Source organism: Setaria italica, chromosome IX (genome assembly GCF_000263155.2).
Source record: "Setaria italica strain Yugu1 chromosome IX, Setaria_italica_v2.0, whole genome shotgun sequence".
Classification (NCBI taxonomy): Eukaryota; Viridiplantae; Streptophyta; class Magnoliopsida; order Poales; family Poaceae; genus Setaria; species Setaria italica.
Window position 1 is genome coordinate 51,444,943 of NC_028458.1, and position 21,043 is coordinate 51,465,985.

Below are 21,043 nucleotides of genomic sequence, written 5' to 3' on the forward strand. Positions count from 1 at the left end.
GTTGTCAAATCATGGACTAATTAGGCTTAATAGATTCGTCTCGTGAATTACACTCCATCTGTGCAATTAGTTTTGTAATTAGCCTATGTTTAATACTCCTAATTAGCATCCAAACATCCGATGTGACAGGTGTTAAACTTTAACACATGGTTGCCAAACAGGCCCTAAGCCTAATTAGTCCATGATTTGACAATGTGGTGCTACAGTAACCATTTGCTAATGATGGATTAATTAGGCTTAATAGATTCGTCTCGCGAATTAGCACAAGGTTCTGCAATTAGTTTTATAATTAGCTCATATTTAGTCCTCCTAATTAGCATCCGAACATCCGATGTGACACTGTTAAAGTTTAGCACCTCATATCCAAACAGCCCCTAAACATGGTGAGACGGTGCCTGAATGCCTGATCATGATCCTCCCAACCATTTCAGAGTTTAGCGGAGGTCGATGCTTAAAATATTACAACGAGAAGTGTAGTATAATATGTGTCACTGGTTCCGTGTGATAATGTTTATTTGGCCGCTAGCAGATGGTGGGTACTGGTGGGACTGTGGGATGTCCCCAGCGCACGCATGGGAACAAAACTGGAATAACCGGAGGGAGGATCATGTGCATTGTGGCCTTGTGGGGAGTAAGCATCTGGGGGGGTACATACGGTGGTCCAACAATGGCTTTGAGCTTCGTCATCTTCCCCAGCCGGTTGATCTTCTGCTTAGTTCTCTATGGCATTGGACCATTGGTTATTTGGTGGTCACTGGAATGGTCTTTGATAACGACGCAACAACCGCCAGGTGCAATGCAGTTTTAGTGAATAGTTAACAGTTAACGAGCTTGTTGTTACTCATGCAGCATGGCGTGCAAAAAGCTTGCTAATTCTGGAAGAGGAAGATGTTTCGGTGAGAGAGACTTACGTCAGTGTAGGAGGTGTAGTCGTACCAGCCAGCTGCATGTCACCAGGAAGCTCAAACAATGTCACATACTCGTACGCGTGAGAGATAGAGGAGGAGAGCGAGGTGTGAATGATGGGCAGATGGCACTTACGAGGAGGCACCGCCGCGACGAGCTCAATGCCGCAATGCAGCAGCATCCACAGCGCGAGGAACCCCGCGGCATGCAGAGCTTGGCGAGGCGTCCTCATCGCCGCAACCGAACGAGCTCAACAACTTCTCCTCTGCTCAAGGCTTCAAGCTGCTCTCACACACTGGGTATGGAGGAGGAAGATAGCAGCTAGCCTAGTGCTAGTGAGCAGTGGAGACCGGAGAGCGAAGAAGAGAGTACCCGCACAAACACACACACACGGGTCGTGATCAGAGCAAGGAGCTGTGCAACGCTATATATAGCCCGGTCACATGGCGCCATCCGTTCCAGCACTTCGGCGAGGCCGCGCGCCCTTTTCGCACCTGGCGACCCGCCATTGGCCGCCGAGTCACGGGCCGCCGTGGGCGCCCACCACGTCCTCACCTACACCTGGTCCTCGGACTCGGAGGCTGCCGCCTCCGCAAGCAAAGAGCTGTCCGTTTGGTGCGGTGGCCTTGTGGTGCTCCTGCACCGGGCCTAGCCAACACTAGCGCCTGTTCGCCCGGTGGAGCCGTGGAGGTTCACATGCGGCGACAGACAGAGTTGATCGGCGAGTTGAACGGTGAAGTCAGGCGGCATGGAGGCGGGTACAGAGTGAGATCAGGACGCCGTGAACAATCCCTCGCCTTATTCTGTGGTCGCGTATAGGTCGCCTCCCCCGCCCGCGTCGCGCCATGGGAATTGTACCGCGGGGCCTCGAAGTTTCTTCTGTTGTTTTCTCCCTGGCTCCGGCATTGCATCCGTGGGCGGGTTCGGGCAGCCGGTGTACGTGTTAATGCCAGAGGGTATGAGCTTCGCTCACGGTCGCGATGCCTGTTCACGTGTGGCTGTGCGCGCAGCGTCCGGGCCGGCGGAAGAGTGACTGCCGCGCGCGGGTGTAACAGTGCCGTGTCTTTTGTGCTTCGCCTGAGGCTCGTGATGAGGAGAGAGATCACATTCCATGGATGAACTGAACAGGTGCGAACAGCAAAGTTGCTCGACCAGCAGTGATGTCATGACTCATGAGAGTTTACTCTTTTCATTCAATCGCCTGTACTTATAAACTAAATACTATATACTACATCCAACCAACATCGATTGGTTAGCGGCAGTGTTGGATAAACAAGTGTGCTGTGCTGCACAGCCAACCCCATTGTGATTTGTGAAAACATAACGTAGACTACATGCATGACTTGGTTTTGCTTTGCTTCCACTCACGCCATTGCTATAAGCAGCAGCACCCCAATCTGCCTTAAAAAGGCACTTTAATAAACTTACAACCTTGTACTCATGCAGCTACAACCTACCGCCGCCTTTTGCGTATCCATAAATCTAATGTCATCCTACCATCTTCCAATTATCTTCCTCTGCTTTTTTCCTCACCAAACGAAAAGGGTGGAGTTTAAACCCATCTTTTGCACTGGGAAATTGGTCCAAAGGCACCGCACGCCGGCAGCGGTTGGTACACTAGAATTCGACCATAACCGGCCTGCGTTCTCCTCTGGACGTCGGAATTATTGTCTGCCTTTCGGAAGTGGGTTTCTAAAGCTACTCCGCCGGCCAAAAAGGAATCGATTCCCTTTGCAAAACCGAGCCATGCAATGCGTGCATGCTATCGCTGGAACGTTCAGTCCTTTGCCCCAAAAATACACAAAAACGCTAGGCACTCGCGGTTTGCAGAGTATCTTTTGCTCCGTAACCGACTGGCCGTGTACGAGCAAGCTACACGAAAATCCGCGGAGTGGGGCGCTCGCACGCGTGCGCGCGCGAATCCCACGCTCACAAAAGCATTGTAGGCGCCACCACCACCACCGCGGAAAAGCGCATCGCCGAGCCGGCGGCAGCGACCTTTCCATGCCGCCTCGGCCTCGCGATGGATGGCTCACGTTTTGGCTGTAGCCGAGACGCTGCCCGCTTGGTTTGGCGCGGCCCCCGCCCCGGCCGGCCATGGTAGGCGAGGGGTACGCCTCGGCGGGATCACGGGCGGGGGGCGCGAGCCCGGCCACGGGGTACGTTTGACTCGCGGCGCCGAAAAGACGACGCCGGATAGTGCCGGGCGCCGGGGGCTTCTTCGGCGGCACGGTCACGGACGCGCCCGCGCGCTTGTTGCAGGAGCCAGGATTCGCAGCCGCGGGGGCGTTGGACAAGTACAGCTCGGCTACCGTGCCCGCGCTCTTGTGGGTCATGTGACTCGCCCAGTTCGTGGCCGAGATTACTAGACAGAGGCGCAGAGCTCCGCTGCCGCGGTCGACGCCGAAGTGATCGGGGCCTTTTTGTCCCGGAGCACGTGCCACCGGTTGCGCTGTGTCATCGGACGACCCGTGCCAAGTATTTCACCGGTGGAGCCTACGTGAGCGGTGCTCTGCACTTTTTGCTCGGCTCTCCCCATCTGGCCATCTCCATCAGAAGCGCGCGCGGGCGCGGCTTTCGGTGTCCCGATCCAGGCGTCCAGCCAAGCCTCGGGACACTGCTGGCCTCACGAGTCCATTCTCTGCTCCGGAAAATGGCAGAATGAGGTGACCGCGACACGTAACATGCGTTACCATTTGTCACGGCGTCGCGGTGCCGGTGCCACCCCCAAGAAAAATGAAGCGTTCCTGAACCATTCAGATGAAGATAGCGTGAAAAGTTATGGATAAAATAGTGGTTATGCTATGCACCTCCAAATCAGAAGATTTCGGCAATTCTGAATGAGATACAGTCTTACCTGAACCGATTAAATTCTTCGTTCCAAACTACTAGTACGTGGTAACAAATATAATTACCACTTACCAGTTACCAGGGGTAACGTTAATATCGACTACAACCGATGACAAGTCTGTTGCAAACGGCCAAATATACAGGCAGCAGTAGTTACGGATATATACAGTCATATATATACACGAACCAACATCATCATAGCACTAGTATTAGCACAACCACCACAACTGTACAGATCTAATCTTATGAGGAAGGCATCAAAGATCTCAGCAATGGGCTGGACTCATTGATGCAAGAATATTTGATGAGTGTTGTCTTCATTCAGCAGGGACATCAGAGCTCTGGCCTGAAAATTTACAGGGTTGACATAGTAAAGAAGCAGACAAACAGGAAAGCCAACAAAGAAATGACCACAAGTTCAAAATCCATTGACTTAGGAATTAGGATATTTTTTATAGACCATGATGAATTTAAACTAAAACACTATGCAACCAATATATGTATTACCATAAGGCTAGAAAATACTACATGGATGGCACGAGTGCTATCAAGGTCCAGTTACAGCAGATAGAAGACATACGTTGCACGAAACTCGAAGTGAGTATGCAATAGAAAAATTAACCGACAACAGTAGTTCTAATCATTGATCCAGTACATCTTATAGTCAATGAATTGTGAATGTGTTTTCCTTTTTCTAGTAGCAAGAAAAACCATGAGTGTGTCAAATATATACCTCCCTCTGGGTTACGGTAAGTTCCTTCATCTATGCTAGTACTTTCTTCATTCCTGTAAGAAATTCATCCGCAGCAGAAAGTCATACACCTCTGTATATGCCCTTGTTCTAAAAAGATTATCATGTTGGGTCACATCACAGCTACCATTTGCGACCGGTACATATTACCAGCAAAACAAACTGGTACAGACTGAGCTGAAAAATTCATTTGAAGATATTCATACCAGCACCAGTCCATACCAGTCAGTGTGCCAGGTACAGCATTTGTTATGGTGATAGTGTTCTTACAATGTAAGCTAGATGTTACCACATAAGTACTTTCAAAATATGTAATTAGCTTTCTTCGAAATTCCATATTTTCATAGAACAAAGCCTCAACTTGTAGAAAGTGTAGATGTCCTAATTCCTAAAGGGGACATGTATTTTGATTGGAGGGAGTAGTAACTAACCCTTGATTGCTCTGTTGAACACTAGTAGCAGTCATGGTTAATATAGTCTCTGCAGATAGACTGCCAGCGTCATGTTTCTTTGTGTCCTAGAGTATAACATACATAAACTGTCAACCTTTAAGCACTCCTCCAGTTTACACTAAACAAAGAAGCAAGAAAATATGCGTGACAATAATAAATTACCGAGGTTTCATTCCCCATCCACCCTGGAATTGTTTCCGATAAAAGAGTCATGTATTTCTCCATAGCAATCTCAGGATGCATGTTTCCTAATTTCTGCCAAGCGATCCTGAGAGAACAATAAATGGTTATTAGTAGTAATCATTATGAATTCCTACCGTAACTTCACAGAATAAGAAACTAGACATAGATCATCCCTGTCAGATGATAGCTACGATGTCTACTATTTCACCATTTCTTTTAATGCATTCAGACACTTAACAGAGGTGACAACGGACAAAATATGTCAAAGAAAGAAGAGTTATCAAAATTTCTCTTATTGGATATTCATGTGTCTTTCCTTAGTATTCTATATTCCCTGGAGTTGTTGGAAATAAAAATTCATATACGTGGCCATCTTATAAGTAATGCACGTGTTAATTGTAGCTTTACTTGTAGGCATACAAAAATATAATTGGTGGAACATTGACCAGCTTCCAAGACTTAACGTAAAGAGATACACATCAGTCTACCAGAAATAGGGGCAAGATATCTGTCCTGTTAAATAATTTAGATCAGTTAGGTATGTCGAAGTTTTTATTGAATACTTCTGGCCACCAATCCATATTTTATAGCACATATATTATTCTTCTCATTCCAAGGGAAAGCTTTGGTAGTTAGATGTATACGACTGGTTGTTAGTAGTCCATTTAATTGATCCATAAAATAGCATGGGCAAAAAGAGGAGAGCAGTAATGGCGTGCATGTGCTAAACATATCAATGCATCTTTCTGTGTTAGTTGCTCCTGTCCAGTGCCAGTGGCTCGTAGTAGAAATTGCTAGAAATATTCATTTGGTGACACATTGCAACAATAGCTCATTCTAAACTCTGAAGGCAAACCAACAGTTGGTAGTTTCTTTGACCAAGATGCTCTTATTTTCTCTCTAAATGCTACACTACCTTTTAATGGTTAACTGGATGAAGCATATCTAAATATAGTGCTCTCATGCACAACGAATTGGCACAGTAAAGTGGCCGCGGAATTCAGGTGGCAAGAAGTATTTGCAATACTAGAACAGCGTGCAGCAAAGGCAGCATCAAACAACCACATATCTTGAAACGGAATGCATATCAGCAATGCATTGCAAGCTCAATATACAGAAGCATGTTTATGGGCAAGACAAGCTTCTAAAGTTGATGCCATTCTGAAGAGATGAGTGCAGGGGTAGCTGCCAAATGGGAGGCTTTTCCTCGGCTAATTATATGCAAACTATTGTAGGGGCAAAGCTCTTCTTTTTAACTAATAGGGGCAAGCCTTGCTGAAACAGAGGATGGCCAGTGACTAGTTGCTATCAATTATGCCTAAACTAGACAAGAAACAAACATTTACTTGATCCGGGATTGTTAATTCACTCGATCATTGCACAAGATCCACCACTACGATTTTGACCTCTATTTTTTTGGCATTTTATTTATGATCATACTTTCATTCTTAATTTATTTCAAAAACTCAAACACTATCCTATGAACCATGCAGAATCATGCACTAATCTTCTTAAGACATTCACCTGCTCAAAATCAATACATTTTTTAAAAGAAAAAAGCTACTACCCCTGATCAAATTTGAGAAGTGTGGATTCTAATTGTCTCATGAAGGAAAGTGGTTCTCTTTGCTACCAAGGAGGCAAGGCATATAACTCCTACAATATATGCTTCTTTTGGTCTTTTGAAAAGAGTTCTATGCTTCTCTGAAACTTACAGAAGCTGGTAAACCCAAATTCAGGAACTAAGAAGAAGAGAGAAGAAAACACAAGACTAGTGGTGCAGAGTTGCCATAAATCCTATTCCAACTGGATACCCCTAATCTCTTTTGAAAGGAGATGCATAAACCTAATCATGTTGGATTATATAACATCACACCTTTCCTATGTCATGAACCTCACATCTGATGAAATCAATAGTCAATAAGAGATCAAAATGCACAAGTCCTTCAGTCCAAAAAGGCATTGTATTTCTTCATTTCAGGCTTACTTTAACAGACATGATTTATCAGCAAGAAAACAGATCCATTACTACTAATAACTATAGAAAAAAAAAGGTAGCTTCAAAGTTGATTTGGACATATTTACCCCTAACTTTAGCATCTGGTTTTAGACTTATAAGCAGAAGCCAGAGCCTGATGTGCAGTTCATATTAGTTCACCTAAATCACTGAAATGGAAAAACCTGCTTCCACATATAAGCCACAAACAATGCTAAAGCTGGTGAAAAGGTGTCTTTTGTCCTTCCAAGCGATCTCCCTGTTAGACAAAGTATACCTACAGTATTGAAGAATCTGATTGCTGCTATGATCTAGCTACCTAAAATGTGCCAGATTTCATGATGTACCACTTCTGTCAACTTTGAAACAATGAAGAACAAACGATTTAGTTTTCAATGGGATTTGTTTATGTTATTTCTTTGTATTGGAAAGCACAAGTATGCTGCAGCTGTACTTGCTCTTCCTTGGTAGAAAATATAGCAGAGGAACAGCGCTCCAGTGTTGATGACATCCAGACCAGACTTTGCTTGTCTTTGAGCTATAACCTACCACAGCGTAGCAATGATAAATGTAGGGTGTCAGGAAGAAGAATGAGTACCACTTTGCGCGAGATGAAGGCCTCAGTGTAAGTGGCTGAGCAGAGTCATAACAGGGACCGTCAATGGCAACCTTGAGGAGCCCTTGAAGCTGCAGTTGCACGTCACTATCAAGCTTCGACAGGGCAGCTGATCCAGCCCCACTAGCAGCAAATGCTGCAGCTGCACCAAATCTCTTCTCCACTTCACTCCTCTCAATCCCTTCCCACTCCTCAAAGTCCATGTTTGATTCAGCATCTCCCTCCGGCAGGTTTGGCAATGTCACTGACTCCACAGGCAACTCAGTGACCACTTTATCACTGGAGCTGCCTTCGTGGCTAACATTCACATCATTAGTTTTCCTTGCCACCGACTCCTCTTCAGGAACCAGTTCTTCTTGTTGATCAATTGGATGGGCCTCGCATTTAGGTTCCTCCTTGCTCTGCACATCCTCGTGGACGTTGACAGCTTCTTCAACGGGTTGAGGATCTTTAAGCTCTTCCTTCTCTGCCAATGGTACATCGAGAAATGGTTGTGGAGCAGCCTCCACAGGCAATTCGTGCTCCTTCACTTCAACTACTTGCGCTTCCTTCTTCTCTAGTGCCACGTCAATAATCTCTTTGGGAGCAGTCTCAGAACCCAATTCATCCGGACTCACTTCAAGAGCTTGCACACTCTTACCCACCAATCCTGCATCAAGAACATCTTCAGCAGGAGCAACTTCGGCAGCCAGATGGTGATGTTTCACTTCAACGGCCTCTGTTTCCAAGGGAAAGACTTCCGCGACTTCAACAACTTCCACTCTCTGTTTCTCCGGTCCTGCTTGGAGAACTTCAATGGGAGCAACCTCAGCCCCCAGATCATGCTGCTTGACTTCAACATCTTGTACGCTCCCTTCCTCCTCAGCGCCAGCCTCGTCAGCGCCCGACACCTGCGGGCTCGCAGTCACCTCAGCAACCGCCGTCGTAACAGCAGCCGCTGGGGTCAAATCACGCCGCTTCACGACGTCACCGCCCTCCTCCTCCACTCCAGCACCAACGCTCACCTCCCTAGCGGCCGTGACCGGGACCCCCTCGCCCTCGGGCAGGCACTCCGGCTCCACCTCCTCCTCGACGGCCACCGCGGGCGCCTTCTCCGCCTCGACCCACCCCTCCGCCTCCGCCGCCCTCCCTTCGCTCCGCCTCACCTCGTCGACCTCGATGATCCTCTCCTCGTCCACCACCTGGTCGGCGATCGCGGCGGCAGCGCGATCGGCCCCGCGCGCGCGGCGCGGCGGATCATTGGCGGCGAAGAGCGTGGCGAGCAGGAAGGCGGCGAGGAGGGTGACCGCCGCCGTGAGCAGCAGCTCGTAGAACAGCTCCATCTCTCCCCGTGTGGTGGTGGTGGGAAGGAACGGAAGCCGGCGCGGGCCTTTTCTCCCCTTCGCTTTCTCGCTCGGCTGGGCCGGAGGAGGGAGGGGGACAGGGGAGAGAGGAAGGGAAAAGGCAAAGCGGAAGGGGAAGAGAGCAGGATCGAAGCGGTGGGTGTGGGGGAGTAAAGGAGGTGGGGCGCCAAAGCAAGGCATATTCGGACGGATACGATCGCCACGAGGGCCGCCGCGGGTGTGGGGGATTGGGTTGGGGCGACGCCGAACGAAAAAGTCTTTTCGTCCGGGAGCTGCTAGTAGGAGATGCCGACGCCGTCAGGCGTCAGGGGATTTCGTGTGCCCCCTGTGGCACGTTTCCCCCTCGGGGCCGTAGGGACAAGCTACGGGACCGAGCAGCCGAGCTAGGCAGATGGGAGGCAACGCGACCGCTCGCCGCTCGGTGGAAGGGGCAGCGCGGAGACTCGAGGCTGCCGATCTGCCGAGGCCGGATGGATGGTTCACTGGTGGTTTGGCTTCTGACGCGGCCATCGGGTGCAGGTATAGACGTCCGGATGGCCCGCGGCCCGGCGGCCCGCTCAGGAGCCCTTTTTTGCCCGGCCGAACCCAGCCAGACACGGTGGCCTTCGTGCCCATGCTGGCCCGGCTCGCTAGCCCATGGTACGGCCCGTGAAACAACATCCGGCTCGATGCCAGCCCGCAAACCCCCCCATGTATAAACTTAGAAACCCTAACTTCTTGACTAGGCGCCACCACCTCCCGATCTTCCTGAGACCCACGCCGCCACCTTCCCTCCGCCGCCTGCCCCTCTCTCCCCGCATCTGTAGACGGCAGACCGCAGGGTGTCGCCGCATCGTAGGCTCACCGCTCGGCGCCGCAGCTCGCCCCTCCCCTCCACCGCTCCCCGCTCCCCTCGCATTCTTCCTCCCCGTGATAAGCAGGCCGCCGCTCCCCTCCCCTACTTCCTCGTCTCACTGCTCGACGTCGCCGCTCGCCCCTCCCCTCCGCCACCTGCCGTTTGTCCCTCCCCTCCACTACCACCACTCCCCTCCCCTACTTCCTCCCCGTGACGAGCAGGATGCCACTCCCCTCCCCTGCTTCCTCCCGCACGGATCTGCGGGGGGCCGGCAGCCTTGGCGCGGATCTGCGGCGAGCGTGCGGCTCCCTCCTCTCCCTTCCTCCCTACCCGGGCGGCATGAGTCCGACGAACTCACCGTGCTTCACGAGTTGGCTCGGCACGAAATAGGCACGTGGGCTCATGCCTGGCCGTTGGTGCAGCCCGTGGGCGGGCACAGCCTAGCACGTGGAGGCGTAGTTCCTGGCCTAGCCCGGCACAAAGTTGACCGAGCTAGCCGAGCCCGTGCCAGGTGGGGCCGGGCTGCCCGTTTTGGACATCTATAGGTGCAGGGTAAGTTGCACAAGTTACTTGTACGCCGGAGTTAACTATAGCTGGAGCTGAGTGTACTTGTTGGATAATGCTTGTACTTGTTGGATAATGCTAACTTGTTTACGAAGAAAAGGTCATTTGAGAACAACAGTTCAGTGCCAACTGCCAAGCAAAAAGAAGCCACGTCGTTGTCTCCGTCGTTATTAGTCAATGGGCGCTGTACTCTACTGTGTATTTGTGTCAAAGTAGTTGCGTGATAAGTTCAGTTATAAGCATACAGGATCAATTCACGGAGTGGAGGACGCTTAATTGTTTAAATGAATGTGGGACAAGGATACTATTCCTTGCATGGTGCCGCGAACAGGAAGCAAAACAAATGTTTCTTTGTCCTCTCGAGCCATGTGCATGATCACTCCACTTGTCGTCGGCAGTACTCATGGCCACGCCTATCTAGCAGCGCTACAAAAGGCCTCGGGGGTTTGGAGTTCGCACGGAGGACTGACTCCTTGTAACTCCAACACAATCGTCACCGTACAAGGACGATTAAACTCTATTCATCCATTTTTCCCATCTCATTCACGGGCGTGGTATCCTACCAATCACTAGCTTGCACTGCCACCAAGTACCTTATCACATCCCCTCCATATTTGTGTCAATTGGGCGCCATATGTGAGTTAGGGCCAGTTTGGTGGAGCTCCCATCGGCTCCGACTCCACGGATCCGGTTTTCTCTCTCCTCTTCCACCCCCTCACAAACCGGAAAGGAGCCGGTGGAGCCACAAATTTTGGCTCCACCAGCTCCAGCTCCTATGACACTCCTGCCACGCACAGTCCATGAGCCGGAGCCGGATGGAGTGGTACCAAACGAGCCCTAATTTGTTGCCACGTGTAGAAGGAAGCGGAAACATAATTTGCATACGAAATATCAATGAGGTAAGGTCTAAGACAATGAGGCATATGCATGTTTTATGATGAAGGGAACTTTCCTAGATATCTAGTGTCTTCAACTGTAACGGCGTGATAATTTTGAGCTAGATAAATACTAGACGGCTAGACGCTATTGCCAAGAGTCGGTGGCTACAATGTTAGGGGACGTTTTCTTCCCGTGTCTTATTTTTAGCACGTGTCACATCGAATGTTTAGATACTAATTAGGAGTAGTAAACGTATACTATTTACAAAACCAATTACATAAGTGGAATCTAAACGGCGAGACGAATCTATTAAGCCTAATTAAGCCTAATTAATCCATCATTAGCAAATATTTACTGTAGCAACATATTGTCAAATCATGGACTAATTAGGCTTAATAGATTCATCTCGCCGTTTAGATTCGTCTTATGTAATGGGTTTTGTAAATAGTCTACGTTTAATACTCCTAATTAGTATCTAAACATTCGATGTGACGGGTGCTAAAGTTTAGCAAGTGGAAGAAAATAGGTCCTTAGTGTATGATTGAACTCACTTCCCTTCTTTTGTTTCCTCTTGCACAACTTTTTATGAAAGTTTGGTTTTTGAATGAACGTATATGATTGCATTCGCATCCATCCGTGTTTTTGTTGAAATTTTTCACACACTTTAACATATGCAGTTATATGACGGGAGCACCGGGCCACCTAACTTGATGGGGTTGGGAGTACCAAATACGTCCTCTTGTCCTAACATAAGATTTGACCAATTTTTATACATGGTTTTGAAAATTCCCTAGGCCTTTTCCCTTGACAAATGTAAATGTCCATAAGTTCCTTAAACTTTACTTTGGTGTATTTAATTTTAGTAGCAGAATACTAGTACGTTGCTATGATGAAATAGTAATTGTTTTATTTTTTTAAACTTGTATTTTTTTGTGATGTTATATTTTTAATAATTGCAATCACTGGATCTCTACTAGCAAACCCATATTTTTTTTGACTCAATGTATTTTCTTCTACTCAAGTGCTCACATTTCTACCTTTTTATTACTTGAGCAATATAATTCCTATAGGCAGAAATAGGTACAACCACATTTTACCATTAAACACGACCTTGTCTCACAAACATGACACAAAATGAGGTCAAATAAATATGATACTAGGAGGAACACATATGTCATGATTTTATAAGAATTTAGGAAAAAGAAGTCATGCGGAGTTCAAGATGCGTGAGAGATCTGAATTTTTGGAGGGTCATATGTTGGTTTATTAATTGGAAAATAGAAAAGCAAAAGGGAATTTCGAGTTGGGCTTGATTTATTGGGCTGGCCGGATCATAGTGGGCCTTGATGTGGTTTCTACATCTTAAGCAAGCTCGATCATACAGCGTGCAAAATATTGAAGATGTTTGATTTTAAATTTAAAAGAAGATAGCGCAAACCACATGTAAAAAAGAAGAATATTTACATCATACTTTATCATGCTCGGTCTATGATAGTCGACAGGTCTCGTATTCTCACATTTTCATATGTTCAGTTTGTATAAAACAGCCGATACCTGTTATAAATATCTTGTGATAATAAAAGTATTACCTAAACTACTGCATTATTTTGAAGAAAAACGTCATTTGTGATCGGAGTTGGGGGATAACATTTCAATCCTTGTTCATCCCGAAGTCCTGAACAACCAACGGCCTGTTCGCTTCAGCTTATAAGCCGGCTGAAAAGCTGAAACGGCTGATTTGTTTTGAGAGAAAAACACTGTTTGGTGGCTGATAAGCCGGCTAAAGCGAACAGGCCGCAAATCCGCGATCCGACGGTCCGCATACCAGTCGGGCTCGACTAGTGTTGGGTTCGGAGTCGGACCCGTCTGCACCCCGTAGCCTCCGACCCCCAAATAAGGACGCACACACCCGACCCTTCTCCTCGTTTCTATCTTGCTCCGCAAACCAGCACAAACCCTTCCGTGACTGCGGCGGCGACACCCCCAGCGGCGACGCCATGGTGCTCGAGGTACGACGCGCGCCCCGCCGCCGTTTCTCTCCCGGCGAACTCCGATCTTCGACTAATCTCCTCCCCTGGGCTTGGTTTTCCCCCTGCAGGCGACCATGATCTGCATAGACAACTCGGAGTGGATGCGGAACGGCGACTACGCGCCGTCGCGGTTCCAGGCGCAGGCTGATGCGGTCAACCTCATCTGCGGCGCCAAGACTCAGGTACCAATCGCCCGTTCGCCCCGTCCTCCGATCCGATCGATCGATTTCGCAGTTTCGTATGGGTTAGGGTTTCTGGGATTCCGGATCTGATAGTTTCTGGGTCTTGGGTGGGTGCAGTCGAACCCGGAGAACACGGTAGGCGTCATGACGATGGCCGGCAAGGGCGTCCGCGTGCTTGTCACTCCCACCAGTGACCTCGGCAAGATCCTCGCCTGTATGCACGGTAAGCTCGCATCGATCCCAAAACCTTTGCTTTTCTACTGTGCTGGATGTCTTTTGGTGGTACCAAAGGAGAATTGTGCGAATTAGTTCAGGGATTCAGTGTAACTGCTTAAGCTGTCTCATAATTTGTTAAATCATGGCACTTGTAGTTGTCTCTTGTCTGACAAATTGATGCACAACAATGTACTTGTGTAGGGTTGGAAGTTGGTGCTGAGGCAAACTTGGCTGCGGCCATCCAGGTTGCTCAGCTGGCGCTAAAGCATCGCCAGAACAAGAGGCAGCAGCAGAGGATTATAGCTTTTATTGGAAGGTATGCAAATGTGGCATAACTTGTATGACAGTTATTGTTTTTTGTTTGAATCGTGCCTAATGATGCATGTCGTATCTATCAGTCCTGTTAAATACGACAAGAAAGTTTTGGAGACAATTGGAAAGAAGCTGAAAAAGAACAATGTTGCTCTTGACATTGTTGACTTCGGTGAATCTGATGATGAAAAGCCCGAGAAACTGGAAGCATTGATTGCTGCTGTCAACAGCAGTGACAGCAGTCACATTGTTCATGTTCCTCCTGGCGATAATGCCCTCTCTGATGTCCTTCTAAGGTAATTGTGTGCCATGTTACTGTGATCTATGTTTTTCAATGCTGCATCTGTTGATGACCTTATTTTTATATCCTTTTCAGCACTCCTATATTTACGGGGGAAGAAGGTGGAAGCGGATTTGCTGCTTCAGCAGCTGCTGCAGCAGCTACTGGAGCATCTGGATTTGAATTTGGTGTGGACCCAAATGTAGATCCAGAATTGGCACTTGCCCTGCGGTTATCTATGGAGGAAGAGCGAGCAAGGCAAGAGGCTATTGCGAAAAAGGCTGCTGAGGATACTTCGAATACTGAAAATAAGGACCATGCCTCAAGCTCAAACAGCGATTCTATTATGGCTGAAGCAGAACCTGCCTCAAATGCTGCTGCTGATGACAAAAAACAGCCAAAGGTATTATCACTATCCATCAGTTAGAAACTAACAATGACCTGACCCACACTCTAAATATCTGAGCAATTTTTGAAAAGGCTTATTTCATGTCTCAAGTTTTGATTGTTCTATGTACTCTCATGAGCACTTTCTGTGAATTTTGAAATTGATAGTGTGTTTGCTTCCATGCGTTCTAGATTACATTTAGAACTTAGATGATGAATCCGCCAGTGATTGTTTGCCAAGGCACACCCAGCAGCTGGGCATGTTGAAATTTATAGGCAGCCCTTTACATTCTAGTGTTGCATTAATTAACGATAAAGTATCTTGATATGTGTGCCCTACTTTTTTTTTCTCTTGATTGATAACTACGTGACAAATCAATTTTTGTTCTTGTTCAACAAAGAAAAATATGGAAAGTACTGGGTTGGAGGTGCATCTTTTCTTGACTTCTACTTGGGCAGATAATTGTTAAGTTTTTGGGGCTCTGCATATAAATTTCGACCTTACACTTGCTTCTGACCAAATAAAATGAGCCACTGCTCAATACATTTTTATCCTTTGGTGACTAAAATCAGTTGTCAGCAACCATCGCTTTGGTGTTGAAAGTGGTGATTCTGCTACAGTTTCTGCCTTGCCTGCTTAACTTTGGAACTAGTAAACTTTCCTATCACAACTTTTGCTTAATCTATATAAGTTGTTTTACTACTACTTCGATTATAGGCAGTATAGCTTGTCCTCTATAACATTGTTTGATAGCAAAGGTTGTCTGTACCAAGGACTTTTTTCGAATAAAATGCCTGACTCTGGATCTTCCATTTCTATTCTTTGGATATTTATATTTATATATAGATAGTTAATTTTATCCAAATGGACATCAGATGGCTAACATAGTTGTGATCACAGGATGATGATGATCTACTACAGCAGGCACTTGCAATGTCAATGGAGGGCGGTGCTTCAGGATCTGCAGCTGTGGCTGATGCTGCTATGGCAGAAGCTGGTGCAGTTGACCCCGACTTGGCACTGGGTGTGTTTTTCTCTACTTTCTCATGTTGTTTGCAGTCTCTACAATGCTAGTGCATATGGTATCTATTCAATCAATTGATTTTCGTAGTGGCAAATAAAAACTTGACTGTTTATGCTTTTTGCTCCAGTAGGAAACATATAAACCACCAATCCTGGGTAGTTATTTTTCTTAGTATAACTTGCATTTTTGTTCTGGGTAGTGTCGAGTCAGCAAAATGACCAAGCTGGCAAAGCAACCATCTAGCGGATTTGGTGATATGTTTCCAGCCCCTGCACGTCATCTTCATACTAGACGTTTTTTCCCCTCAGCATCTACCTCTTTTTATGGCACCAAACTGTACGTTTCATAAATATCCCTTTAAAGTTTTAATGTGTAGCCTACCTACTTAATTGGTCCTAATACAAACCCTCTTAAACTATATATAATTCATTAAGGAAACCCGAACTTTGTAATATGTTCTGGCTGTCAGGTTATACTTTAGTAAATCTTGTATCATTCAACGTCATATGCTCATATCTTCACATAACTCAACACATATCTTATTGTTTTTTCTCTGTTTCACTATCGTGTTTTCCTTTTCAATTGATACCTATTATTAGAAAGTTTTTTACTTCTATCGACCGCATGTTCTAATATTCCCATGTCTGATGTGTACTTTGATTGTTTATATGCAGCTCTTCAAATGTCTTCCTTTTTGTGATGTTTTCCTACATATTGTTTTTCTCTGTTTCACTATCGTGTTTTCCTTTTCTATTGATACCTATTATTAGAAAGTTTTTTACTTCTATCGACCACATGTTCTAATATTCCCATGTCTGATGTGTACTTTGATTGTTTATATGCAGCTCTTCAAATGTCTGTCCAGGATGCTAACATGTCCAGTGACTCTGATATGAGCAAGGTGTTCGAAGACAGATCATTTGTTAAATCTATCCTTAACTCGGTACGTGTTCTTTTTAAACTAATATGCAGATACAGTTTTAGCTTCATCATTTCAGTCACTTACTATTGGTCCTTTTCTGTGTGAAATAACAGCTTCCTGGTGTTGATCCCAATGATCCATCTGTCAAAGATTTGCTGGCGTCATTGCATGGCCAGGGAGAGGTACTTTCTTGTTTTTTGGCTTCTGTTGACTAAAGGCCTGCCAGCACAGTGATGCTATGACATCCATGTTCCTTTAGATAATCGAATCTTATATGAGAACATCATTCAGCTTCACCTTCACCATAATAAGAATATAATATCTGTCAGAAAATCTTCATAACACTACTTATGGGGACACAATTCCTGTGCACAGTTGTAGCAGCAATTTCGTTGCAATATTTAACTATGTAATGAAATTTCTCTTTAAGATAGCATGTGGAGTTCTTTATGTTCTACAAGCACAATGCTATTATGGAATAGAAATAGAAGCACATTATCAGGTACCAGCACGCGAATACATTAAAAAACAAGTACCACCAAATTAATATGCCCTTTTTTGGTTTGTTTCACATGGACTGCTATCCTGTAATGTTAGAAATCATGACTAGGTTCTCTTGGAAATGTATGTGCAAAGCTGAAAGATTTCTTTTCTTTTTTGGACAGCAGGAGAAGAAGGAAGACAAATCAGACAAGTCAGACGAACCAGAAGATGGGAAGAACTAATGTAGCCATGCTCTTGCTTCCATGTAAGAGTTCGTAATATCCATTGTTGAAAATTGAAATGCATGTTACGCATAGCTTGTTCAGCACTTACCACCTATTTGTCATATTACTGCTACGATGATGTCAAATAAGAGCTGGTGGGGTTTTTGATGTAGTTGGATGTAAAAATTATTTAGGCAATCCAATATCATTCTGGGTCACTGTTAGTTCCACATTTTCCTCGGTCAATCTCAGGCGAGGGGGCACATAATATATGATCTTCATTGCCCTGATTAGTGATAGTTCCACCACTGGTTGTCATACCTTTTGCTCTAGCTCCTTTCTTCTGGAAGCAGGGAATTTAACATATCTTACTGACTTTGCAGGCGCAAAAAGAAATTGAAGTTTCGTCTGCATTAGCTGCGTTGGCCCTGTTCGTCATGGAATTTCCTTATCCCCATGAACTGTGCTTTGGCTATAACTTAATGTCGAGGGAATTTGTATTGTGACTGCTACCGACTTCTCTCCGTATATTATATGTTTTAAAGTGATTCCGTATTCCAAGCTCTGGTCACTTTGTGTTTATTTCTAAGCGATAAACTGGCAATTTGGTTGGTTTTAAGAAGTGACTTAGGAGGCGCCTGAAGTATCTGTTCTTTGTGCGTTAGTACTTCGCTTGCACTTACACTGATATCCCCAGGCCCCAGTGGCATTTGCATGATGATGCTGGATCCTTAGGCAGCAATTCTAAGTCCAGATTATGTAGACAAGGTTGACGATTGTGTGTTTTGGATTGCATGATTTGTTTTTCCAATTGATTAGACTAGTTCCTACTGTGGCTGCTGAGTGGATTTGGTGACGGTATCTCAGCTATCTGGACACTTTAACAAATATAAACACCTAATCCTCGCGAAGAGGCTAGGTAGGGCATACCATCAGCGAACTCTTAGACGGAGGTTGAAGATAGAAGATCTCTCCGATCCTGATCCAACGTATGTGCCAGTGCTTGCTCCGGCACGCCTACGAACCTATTTCGACAGCAATCCCGAGTTCTGGACATGCTACACTACTATTCCAAATCCAAATCGACATGGCTGCGCTGCGGGTTGCGGCATTGCGGCTGCTAACCTTCCGGCGGTGAAGAATAGCACTTGGAAATTGGAAGTGGACGATGCCCTCCAAGGCTCCAATCTACATCAGGTCGCCATCAACCATACCAGCCACACACCTGCCTCTGGTACGCCACCAGAAGCGCGCATTTTTTTGCCCGGGTCATCCTCAGTGTCCTTTTTGATTCCCTTCTGATCAGCGTCCCAACGTTCGCTGGAGACCTTCCGCGGCCAATCAAGCTGGGGCCAGCCGGTGTCCCGCCTTTGGGCAACAAGCGGGTACACCACTGACAGGGAGGCTTGTCGCATATCCCTTGTCAGGATAGCCTCCTCCCCCAACGCGGATCCACGCGACGACGTGCTGTGCCTGTCAGGGAGCCCCTCCACCTTCCATCGCTTTCCGGTGCCGATCCACTGGCGTCCTGAACCCTGATCGGCGTCGGCTCGCGCGTGCAGACGAGCGTGTGCGTGTCGCCCCATGAAGCCGCCCATGCCCATGACATGAAGCTGATCTTTTCTAATCCTTTGGCGCAGTACCGAGAACAGGTCGGGATCAGCTGTCGTGTTTGGCGGGGCTTCTTCGTCGGCAAATATCGCGCGTTTCGGGTGGTCGCCCGTGCGCTGCTGTCGACGAAATTCTTCGGGGGTAGTGGGACACTACGTTTGTTGACGTACCTTTGCTTAGATGTCTACGTCGTCCTTCTGTCCGTAGGAGGGCCCACCTCCGCTTGCAGGCTGCAGCTCTTGATCTGTTGAAGGGACGCGGCGCTCTGTTCGCGTGGAAGGAGCGTAGAACGAAAAACTGGACCGGAGATCGAATTGATAGGTTACTGGTTCACCGGTCCAACCTGCAGTTCACTGGTCGAAATCAGTGGTTCATCATTTATTAATATAATATTTATTTCTCATGATTTATATGAGTAATATACAAGTTTTATTGCAAAACATATCACATATGACATAATAGATGGGATTATAGAGAAATAACGTAATAATCTATTCCCTAAAGTTCCAAAACCAATGTGCAAATGTCAAACTCTTCACCGATTCATAAAAAACCGATCACCGGTTCGATAAAAACCGACCGGTTCGCACCATTTCATGCCGGTCCAATTGCATGACCGATCTTTTGATTGAACCGAACAGGTCTGGTCACCTATTCACGGTTTTTCAGGTTCAACCGGTGAACCGTTCGGTTTTTTGTTCTACGGGAAGGAGTGTACATCGTTACTCAATCATTGCTAAGCTGAGGCCAGCAAATCGCAGATGGGATGAAGAAATAGTAGGGAGAAAAAAAGTGCCGGTTGACATCAATTTCAACTCATAAAAGCTGTGCAGAATTATGTTTGTAGTTGTAGGCTGACCTTTTCCTTTTATTTTCGTTCTTGCTGAAACCTGGTCCGTTTATTCTTATGTTTTGATTCTGCCATGTTTTACCCATCTACTTGTGTTTGTGTCCCTCTGCGCCGAGTGTCTTGCCTTTTCCTTTTGCACCTTTTGCCTTTTACAATTGCAAAATTCTGTAACATCAGCACGGGTAGTGGAGGGCTGTCTAAGAGCCTACATCCGAGGGCTCATGATCTATCAACGGTGAGAACTTGAGCACATCTACGGGCTGAAAAAGATGATAACTCGGGGACATGCTCTAGTCGTAGGGCAATTCAGGCCATGGGGAAGGGGTGTTAAAGTTTAACACCCCTTTTTAACACTTTTTAACACTTTCCTATCTAAACACTTGTGTTAAAAGTGATGTGTTAAAGTTTAACACCCTAATTTTTATAAACACATGGAGGGAGTGTTAAAACTTGCTAAAGGTGTTAAAAGCGGTCCCTTAGTCCACTTTTTTTCAGGTTACCCCCTCTCTCTCCTCCCCGCCACCAACGCCGGCCTCCTCCTGCTCATCCTCTCCGCCTAGCCGGATCCACCGCGCCGCCCCTCCTCCTGGCCAGATCCGCCGCGCCGTCCTCCCTCCTCCTCTGCCGCGCCGCCCTCCCCCTTCCTCCGTCGCGCCGCCACGGATCCCCCCTCCTCGGCGGCGGGTGCGGGAGGCGGCTTCGGCGGGCGCGGATGGCGGCTCCGAGCAACGCCGACGAGCAGCCGCGCGGGAGAGCCAACGAGCGGCTTCTCCTCCACCACCGTCGTCCCCTAAGTGCAGCCCCTCCGTCCCTGGTCCTCTCCTCCGCTGTCAAGGCCCGCGCAAGATCTCCACCGTGGGAGAGCGTCCAGTTGAGCACGTCCACCACCCTCCCGGCCACCTGCGCCTGCCCGCTGATGGAGTGGTCATGGCCGCGCGCCTAGATGGGGAACCCCCGCGCCGACCCATACGCGGCGCAGACTAGGTCGGCCACGTCGCCGGCGCCACGGGGCTGGAACACCGCCACGGGCTCGGCGCGGGCGCCGCCGCCGAAGTTCCGCGATGCCTCCTAGATGTCGGAGGCATCGATGCTGAGGCGGCCGCTGTCGCCAAAGTCGCCGAGCTGCAGCACCTCCGCGGGCGGCTC

At 47.3% G+C, this 21,043-nt stretch overlaps 3 protein-coding genes across 6 annotated transcripts in view; 1 reads left to right on the plus strand and 2 right to left on the minus strand.

Moving 5' to 3' along the window:
- LOC101776078 (anti-sigma-I factor RsgI6) overlaps positions 1–1,317 on the minus strand; it is a 4,236-nt gene extending 2,919 nt beyond the window's left edge. The window contains exons 1-2 of the mRNA XM_004984977.3: positions 1,042–1,317; positions 912–943 (exon numbers count right to left, since the gene is read on the minus strand). Of these exons, the coding sequence (XP_004985034.1) occupies positions 912–943; positions 1,042–1,138 (129 nt within the window). The 5' untranslated portion in view covers positions 1,139–1,317. The remainder of the gene's footprint in view (positions 1–911; positions 944–1,041) is intronic.
- A 2,423-nt stretch (positions 1,318–3,740) lies between these two features.
- LOC101776482 (fibrous sheath CABYR-binding protein) lies at positions 3,741–9,235 on the minus strand. Of its 2 annotated transcripts, XM_004984979.4 has the most exons (5): positions 7,737–9,231; positions 5,122–5,227; positions 4,939–5,024; positions 4,490–4,542; positions 3,741–4,102 (listed from the first exon to the last, which is right to left on the minus strand). In XM_004984979.4, the coding sequence occupies exons 1-5, from the start codon at positions 9,074–9,076 to the stop codon at positions 4,074–4,076; spliced, it is 1,614 nt and encodes a 537-aa protein (XP_004985036.2). In that variant the 5' UTR covers positions 9,077–9,231; the 3' UTR covers positions 3,741–4,073. The 2 variants fall into 2 exon arrangements, with proteins under 2 accessions (XP_004985036.2, XP_022678890.1); XM_022823155.1 differs by lacking the exon at positions 4,490–4,542 and having other exon boundaries at positions 7,737–9,235.
- Positions 9,236–13,231: 3,996 nt separating this feature from the next.
- LOC101777164 (26S proteasome non-ATPase regulatory subunit 4 homolog) lies at positions 13,232–18,017 on the plus strand. 3 transcript variants are annotated; one of them, XM_004984980.4, is made up of 11 exons: positions 13,232–13,384; positions 13,474–13,587; positions 13,705–13,810; positions 14,005–14,119; positions 14,202–14,411; positions 14,492–14,798; positions 15,684–15,807; positions 16,653–16,750; positions 16,843–16,911; positions 17,395–17,477; positions 17,820–18,017. In XM_004984980.4, the coding sequence occupies exons 1-10, from the start codon at positions 13,373–13,375 to the stop codon at positions 17,452–17,454; spliced, it is 1,215 nt and encodes a 404-aa protein (XP_004985037.1). In that variant the 5' UTR covers positions 13,232–13,372; the 3' UTR covers positions 17,455–17,477; positions 17,820–18,017. The 3 variants fall into 3 exon arrangements, with proteins under 3 accessions (XP_004985037.1, XP_014660082.1, XP_004985038.1); XM_014804596.2 differs by having other exon boundaries at positions 17,398–17,477; XM_004984981.4 differs by lacking the exons at positions 16,653–16,750; positions 16,843–16,911; positions 17,395–17,477; positions 17,820–18,017 and adding an exon at positions 16,482–16,522.
- The last annotated feature ends 3,026 nt before the right edge of the window (positions 18,018–21,043 follow it).